Source organism: Alligator sinensis, unplaced genomic scaffold, assembly GCF_000455745.1.
Source record: "Alligator sinensis unplaced genomic scaffold, ASM45574v1 scaffold752_1, whole genome shotgun sequence".
Lineage (NCBI taxonomy): Eukaryota > Metazoa > Chordata > Crocodylia > Alligatoridae > Alligator > Alligator sinensis.
In genome coordinates, this window is record NW_005842000.1 from 2818328 (window position 1) to 2826739 (window position 8412).

General features: G+C 42.7%; 2 protein-coding genes across 7 annotated transcripts in view; one reads left to right on the forward strand and one right to left on the reverse strand.

The window, feature by feature from the left end:
• ARFRP1 (ADP ribosylation factor related protein 1) overlaps positions 1-8365 on the forward strand; it is a 125771-nt gene extending 117406 nt beyond the window's left edge. Inside the window, exon 9 of the transcript XR_003093578.1 lies at positions 7528-8365. The gene's annotated coding sequence lies outside the window, so the exon portion shown is untranslated. The remainder of the gene's footprint in view (positions 1-7527) is intronic.
• Positions 1-8412, reverse strand: part of RTEL1 (regulator of telomere elongation helicase 1) — a 67324-nt gene that overhangs the window by 56588 nt on the left and 2324 nt on the right. For 5 of the 6 annotated variants that reach the window (XR_003093577.1, XR_003093576.1, XM_006021666.3 and 2 more), the window contains exons 3-7: positions 6544-6742; positions 6078-6171; positions 4854-4935; positions 4673-4733; positions 632-707 (exon numbers count right to left, since the gene is read on the reverse strand). Coding sequence is in view for 4 of the 6 variants with exons in the window: in XM_006021666.3 (XP_006021728.1) it covers positions 632-707; positions 4673-4733; positions 4854-4935; positions 6078-6171; positions 6544-6742 (512 nt within the window). In the remaining 2 variants the exon portion in view is untranslated. Of the gene's footprint in view, positions 1-631; positions 708-4672; positions 4760-4853; positions 4936-6077; positions 6172-6543; positions 6743-8412 lie in introns of those variants that run through there. The other variant, XM_025201702.1, reaches the window with a different exon arrangement.

Genomic DNA, 8412 nt, shown 5'->3' on the forward strand with positions numbered 1-8412 from the left:
AGCACTCCCCCTTCATTTATTATGTTTCAGGCTCTCAAGCCTTCCTAATCAGCTTCTTAATGGACTGGAACTGACCCATTAGATCTTAAAGCAGATAGCCTGTTCCATCCACGTGTGCCCAGGGTTCAGTAAAAGGAATATCAGAAATAATATCCACGTGACCAGTGCAACAAAACAGAGTAAGATACAGAAGGGGAGAAAAGCTAATACACTAATGTTTTGCCTCCGTAGGCCAATTTTCACATGATGGGTTAGATCATTAAATCTCTGGTAGCAAGGGGTTTAGAGGTGTCATATGCCTTAGAAAACCACTGTATAGTTTGACACAATTACCAGGCTCTGCTTACGAAAGACCTGTCTTACTCCTATGCCTGACCCTGCTCTGTGTTTGGCCTCTGCGATGCATCGTGACCGAAATGCACCCTTCTATCCCAGCAAAACTCGACTGGCAGGAGGCACGAGTGCAAAGATGCACTTGCTGGAAACTGTTTGCACAACATATGCCTCCACTCTGCCTGGCTCATCCCTGCTGTTAATCTGTTCCTTTTGTAAGAACTTGGCACATGTGAATCTAGCACTAAAAAAAGATTTCCCCAAAGCAGAAGTAAAAGGAACAGAAAGGAACATTTACCTGTGCTTGTTTCCCTTTTTAACCAAGTCCTCGATATCCATGATGGAGTCTGTCAGTTCCATCTCTGTACTCTTTTCTGCAAGGACAGAAAGAATAGTTGCATTTACAGGAAATAGCTAAATAAATGCATCCCGTGAGAGCCCTGTGTTTCCCTTCACACTTACTGGCTTCAATCAATAACTCTAGCCTTGACTGCCTGGGCTGAAACTAGAGCTTGACGCTATTTTTTGTGCCGTACCCATAAGCACACTGCGCTATGGCTGCACCAGTGCTAACAGTGCTGCAGCTACAGACAAATAAGCAGCGAGAAACATACTGAAAGTTTAAGCCATTTGCTGAATTGTTTCAGTGCAGTGATGGCTTTGAAAGAAGGGAAAAGAAAACGGGAAAAGAAAAGGACTGCTGCCCTCTCCATGTGAACAGCAGACATTTTAAACTGCATTAGGAATACAATGGAAGGGCTCAGCTCCCAGCTCCCATTCTAGATGGGCAGAAACAGTATAACTAAATACAGATGGATAATGAAAGGCCAGAGACTCTCAGGAGCAGAACAATATCTAACTATACCCAAATACTGAGCAGTGCACAAACTAATAAACTGTCTTAGTACTGCTTCCCCTCTCAAACTCAAATCACAAAAGGAATAAGCGGTCAGGTGTTTATTTAAGGCTGAGGCTGTGTCAGCAAATCTTCATGATATGTTTCCAACTTCCAGGAATGGATTGCTTGGACAACACACTGCATTGCTAAAACTTTGCTAGAAACAAGAGACTTCTCTTTTTCAAAAGAAATAAGTTCACTGGTATAATATTTTGCCAGGAGATGGGAACCTCTATGCCGTGCAGTGACCTCCTGGGGAGGGCCTACATCATGAAAGGCAGGGTCCCTGCTGTCAGAACTGCCCGACAAACGGTGCTGGTTTCTGGCAGATGCTCTGACCCGTGGGTGGTTGAAATGACAGCCAAAATGCTGGAAGCAGAATTGAGAGCCAAAGTTCTGCAGCACTCGGGCAAAGCATTATCCCATTTAATGGCTGGGATGGATAATCTTATTTCTGTAACTCTATTATTCCCCAAACAACCTGCTTCTCCTCTATCATCATCTGAACAGCAGCAACAGAAGCCTGTCAAGCAAGCCACGAGAAAAGCCCATTTTCCCTAACAGCATTCACAATGCCAAGTCAGGTATTCATTTTTCATAGAGGAGCCAGGCCTTCATTTGCTGCTGTTTGATTTTTTTCAGCCCACAGGGAGACTTGCATGCATTTCCTGTTGAGAGCACTTATTTAGCCACAATACCACTGTATACGCACAGGACTAGCTATTCCAAAACAATTAAAACTGAGTTTTACCTATGGAATACCTTTGCTCCAAAAATCTCAATATGCTTTATAATCAGTAACTCACTGCTCATGTGAAACAGGTTGCTTCCTATTTTACAAAGAAGGATGCTTTAAGTCAGGGACGATGCAACCTTAAGAAGTGGGCTGGACTAGAGGACCTCATGAGGTCCCTACTTTCTTATGACCCTATGAAATTGAGCTATAAGGAAATTACATAGTGGAATTATATAAGGGAAGTATACATCCATGGCATAGGTAGGAACAGCCCTTGGCTTGTAGATACACAATGCCGTCAAGACAATGCTTCCTCCCCATCCATACCACACATCAAATTGGCAAGGACTTCAGATAAGCAACTCGATCTCCAGTTTTATTAGGAAGTCCAAATAACTATCATATTTATTTCCTAAATATTTATTGTTCCACCTGCCTTGAAGTGGACCCAAGATTTTCAGAACAGATTAAAAGGCTGCATTGAAGTACTGTAGATTCGGCAGCTGCACTTGTCTTTTGCTGAAAGCTAGTCTATAAACTGTCAATGGGGTTCAAATATAAATATCCCTATACCTCTTGCATTTACATCATGTACAAGGATTCTCTTTCTTTTGTGATGAGTATCATCACTATGAAGAGTCAGACACAGGCACAGCGTATGTATGGAAAAGTCTGGCACTGAAAATTGTAGACCTGAAAACAAGGGTAAAAATGCAGCACTCCAAACCACATCTCCTGGAAATGAACACGAATTATAGTAGCAAACCAGGTCTTCTGCTCGTAACATGCCTTTTGGTACCGATATACCCCGGGGCAAGAGAGAAGGAAGCTCACAGAGATGGCGGGCACTGGAGAGGTAGACCATGTTCAGCAATTCTGCAGCAACTACGAGTTGATCAGGGAGGGGAAGGCTGGAGCCCAGTGCCAGAGAACAGACACCACAAGGGCTGGGTTGCATTAGTAGAACTGCAAGTCTGCATTTAAAATCAAGTGCAAGCTCTCTATAAAAGGATGACTTATACATGCTCACTTCTGCCACTGCCTGCTTCCCGGTGTTGAACATGGCTAGTAAAATACAGACGCAGAATGCTGGAGGTAAATTAGCAAACCATACGAAACTGTGAGCTGAGAGGAAGGTTATTACTACAAATATAGCTGGGACAGGTCTGTTCTCATCTCAGCTGGATTCCAGGTTGCAGAGATTTAACACTAAACTACCAGTTTCTCTGAATGAGAAAGAGAAGCCTCAAGCGGAGAACAGACAGCTTACCAGCACTCACAAGACCACTTCATTTCTTACCTTTAACTAGAGGTACAACAGGGAGAAAGGAATAAACACCCAAGCAATCCATGTCTGACAGGACGAGTCTGTGCCTGGACAGATTAAATCTACCTTTCTGTCGCGGAATGCCTTTCTGGCAGTTAAAGGATCCACCACTTCAGCAGCGTGCTGGTTGAACCCAAACCAAAGCAAACCATTCACAGGGTATGTCAGGAATAAGACCTAGACAGCATACATGTTCTGACTGATCATTTCATGCTCCAGTCAGTCACTTTAGCCTCCATCTGAGACGTGCTCTCCTTTTCAGACTGAATCATTTTTAGTGAATAAAATGTTATCTACTGCTAGCATGCTACCCCAAACAGAATTCTCCTCCGTTCTGGTATTCACACAGCAATACTTCTGCTTTCCCACACTGGACCTGACAGCTGACCTTTCCAGCCTCAGTGAGAAGATAGATTTTTAAGGGGGTTTTTTTCAGTCAATACAAATGCATTCCAAATTCATGACAGCAAATTCTATTTTCCTTCCAGTAATCAGCTGCTAGAATAATATGCTGGCTTACAACTTTAAACTTGGCTAGAAGCCCATCATAGAAGCTGAAACATAATTAACCCAAAGGACCCTTTTTTCTCTTTAGATGACAACACACCATTTTCTATGCTTTCAAAAATTATTGTCTCAACCCACAGTCCTACCAGGAAACTGCTGATGGATATTTGAGGCTCTCAATACCCCGTAAGGCATCTGCTGCAAAAAAACCTTGCATTTTGATTTAAAACATGTTTGTTTCACATGTTCTAGAAATAACTGATTTGCTTCCTACCTCAAGCACAAACTTTAAACCTTGTGAATAAAAGTGAGCGATGAGTGCACAACAGCAACACTTGCATTAGCCAAGGTACTGTGTGTACTTATGGAACCATGCAGGCACTGGTGGTGCAATGGACATTACCTGGCTGTGGCCATTCTTGCTGTGATTTCACTTACAAATCACTCAATTGTTTGTCCCAATTCATGCGCGCTAGTCTGAAAATCTGGATTGCCAAATATCTGCAAGTGTATTATAAAATATTTTCCTTGTTAAATCAGAACCTACATCTCCAGTTTCATATCTGAGGTTTTATCCCCTGAATTTTACCAGCTGGTGTCTTCACAATGCAAATGGGTTCACCCTCCAAGGAAGATGGAAGCTTGCCTGTCCATGCTCCATTCTTTGAACAAACTAGAAAAACTTCATTCAAGGGCTAACAATTCACCACCTCTTTGTCCACTCCGTGAGCTAACAAGCCCATTAACAGTAAAATGCATGTGCGTTTGTACACAGGCCGGTGGATTCTGCCATTCGCTGTTAATGGCTCCATCCACCCCCCATCAGTTCCCTCTCCAAAAGCCAGAGCACCATCTTCACAGCCAAACCTACCTTCCACATTGTTGTAAAAATGGCAAGAGCGGGACATCACCTTCATTCGGCACATGTAGATCTGCAAGATAACGTCCATTTTGGTGTCTGGTCAGAGGGAGGCACAAGGTAAATGTCCCACTTCAACACAGGAAGCGCTGGGTTTCTCTGAAGTATTTATGGGCTGTGCATGCCTTCTTACCTGCATGTGATTACTCTCCTGCTTCTTAACTTCAGGGTTGATGCAAAGCTGCTCTCTGGAGCCCAACACACATACCTTTGGCCTGTTCAAACAGAATACACACATAAAAATAGAAGAGGGAGGAAAAAAAAGGCTTTTGTAGGTAGAAGTTACTACTATGTCAAGCATCGCAAACATGAAGCACTGGCTGAGCCACAGGGGCACAGAAAAGAAAGAGCAGTACCAGAACTTCGAGAAGGTCAAGGCTTCCACTGCTAGGTATCTCACTGAGAATGTAATAGTAAAAGTGACAGTAACAACAATCACCACCATAACGTTTGAGAATTTAAGTCATTTTGATGAGATTAGGAGGCAACAAAAACTGTCCCTACAAAATCTGGACCCTGCCAAGATTACACAGCAAGCCCCCACTACACATCATGGACCTAGAAAACCCTCCCTACTGAAACCTATTTCAGAGACAGTAAGACTAGGGCTAACTTACTCTAGCAGTTCTTACTAAAAGCAAGCAATCAAACTGTCCATAGATTTCACAGACATTAGGGCTGGAAGGGACCTCATAAGATCATCAGGTCCAGCCCCCTGCCCATAGATTCATGCCCAAGTCAGCTGGGGTCAAAGGATCCCAGCAAGATAAGCATCCAATGTAAATCTGACTGATTAAATTGCTAAACGCTCTGTTTGCTGCAGAGAACTAAGACGACCTTGGTGTGACACAGATGGAGCTGTCCATACCAGCTTTGCTCTAAACTGCTCTGTTCTGCAACAGCTTTTAGACCTCTTCTTGAAATGTAAAAGAAAAGCCCCATAACCATGGAGTTTCATGAAACAATCCCAGGCAGGCATGCAACCACAACACTGAGAAATCTGAACAAAGCAGACTACACAAAACAAATGAAACATTTTGCTTCAAACCAATTAAGTTTGCAGGGTCTACGGAAAACAAATGTTCTACGACAACTTTGGAAGAAAAGTGAACCAAATAAAACGATGGCTGTGGACCAAGCCTGGGAAATTCTGGCAAAGGAGTGAGGAAAGGAAAAGAAATGAGCACTGCAGACTAAAGGGAGAATGGGCAGGGAGTCAGAGAAGTCTCATTTCTATCCATATCCATTAGGAGAGTGGAACTTCAGCATCATTAGATACATATTTGTCCACCTCAATTCAAATAATCCCTCACATGATTGGGTATCTATCCCTTCACTCTAGCTGAGTTATATTTACCTGTAGACTGTATTCTTTAATTCACTAATGACCTGTGCAAGCTGCGAATGGGTTCTGGAGGCATAAATTATTTTAGGGACATCGGTGTAATAAGCTGCCAAATGGAGAAAAAAAAGCAGAGAAAAACATCATTAGCACTAAACAAGGAAAAACTAAAGATATTATTACTCTCCTTTCCCAGCTGGTGCTATGGTAACAGCTCAACCAATGGAGGCATCAAGCAATTTTACAATCTGACTGTTCACAACCAAATTATGAATTAAGTGGATATTTGAATGCCCCGAGCAAAGTAAAAAGTTACATGAAGAGAGTGAGAAATAATGTTTCTGCTGCTAAACTATGTCCTTGTGGCAGTAATAAGTACCTGGCAAGAACTGAAAATGGAAGACATACTAAGCAACCACTGACGTCCCTTCCTAAAGCCAAACAGCATAAAAAAATCATGGCCCACATTTGGAGCATTTACCTGGGATATCAGCATCTGTGGCAGCACTGCCCCAGGACGCCATGGGTCTGTCAGGAAAGAGCTCCACTCCATCCATGCGCTGTGCAATTTTCCGTGCCGAGATAGTATCCTTAAAATGCTCCCGCCAAGCTAGTGTAGAGCACAGGAGACACAATGTCTTCCCTGTACCTGTGGGGCTCTCCAAAATGCCATTCACCTTCTTTATAGATAAGGAAAACAGTGAGAGAAGCTCAGAGTAACTCAAGGATTCACTGATTACTTGATAGCATAGCATTTTCCTAGAAAAAGAGCATTTGCTTCACTATACTATTCATAGCTGTGTTCAAAGTTATCGTAGTCTCTTATACCACACTCTAGAAACAGATACTTATACACCTGCGAAAGCACATGTATGTGTGTGTGTGTATATATATAGCAAAGTATGTAATAGTAAAAGTAGTATGTGTATATATGTGTGTGTGTGGGTGTGTGTGTGTATACACACCCCCACACACACACCCCTGCAAAACTACCATGTGAAGTGGTACCTGCAGAACTCACAACGCAAGTCAGTAGAACTCAGTTCTAATTCCAGAGCCATGGTCTATTTTATCATTTATTTAGGAGAAGCAGCCTCAGTCAAAATTCAGATCTGAATAAATGAAAACGTGATCAATTTGTGTGATAGGCCAAAACTGAAAATGATTACTGATGGCTACTGATTTCTTAAGCAAGAAGAACACGTATTCCACATTGCAGAATACAACCATACAGTTTAAAATGGAGGTGAACCTGTCTCAGTGGTCCCAATTTTAAACATCTCAGGGCAGCATGCATTAGATATTACAGCTTTAAAATGGTCTCACACTGCATTCTACATGGGTTGGGAAGAGTTATACTTGGGTTCACGTTGGTTGGGGCAGCTTATGTCCAAACATAATATTAAGAGATGGCATTTTACATCCTGGGTTCAAATGACATTGTTTTTTTTATTTCTCATAACAGGGGCCAACCGCACAAATAAGCAACCAACCAGCTCAGCAGCTGGGGTGTGATCGCGTGCCGGGCTGTCAGAGAGATCAAACTTTGCTAATGCTTCCCCAGCAGAGCTCAGCTCTTTGTTCCGTCCTACCCACGAACAAGCATCTCGGAGATACTGCCATACACGCTCCAGACAAAGAATAACCTGCATTGTGAAAAGTGTTTCCTTATTTGACATCCTTTCAATACGACTGTCTTAGGGAGCTGCCAAGTAGAGAAAACAGCAATAGGCACAGTTTAAAAAAAAACAAACCCCAAACGACAGATTGCCTGAACATAAGGACGACTTGGTTTTCTTTCCTTTTCCCAAGTTTAGGAGCGAGGCAAAGAGAGGAAAAAAGATCACACTATTTAACTTTCTGCCAATGAATCTAACGCTTTAACATTTCTGGCATTAATTTTTTAGCTGCACACTTAAAATCTGAATCATGAAAAGTCAAGTCTGGTGGAGTGTGAAACGGCACATATAGAACAGGAAAGGGAAAAAGCTTTGTAACTTTTACCAGTAGCTTTACACTGTGACAGGTTCCTTTAACAACTTGCAGACTGGACTGCTCCGAAATCAGAACACCTTCTCAGTACATTTCACTGCTGCTTGCATAGACTGCCATTTGTAATCAGCGCGAGACTTCAACTTCTGCAGTGGGTCACCAGGAAAACAGCTACTCTTTTAATAGAGGCATTTAACTGTTTAGTCCCACTTGACCAGATCAGGTGCAAAGCTGCTCGTGCTAGAAGAAGGCTTCAGATGTTCTATTCGCAGAAACAGATTCAATGACTCATCGATACCGGCGTCGGAAGGGACCTACTGGATCATCGAGTGCGACGTCTGCCCAAGGCAGGAAAGAG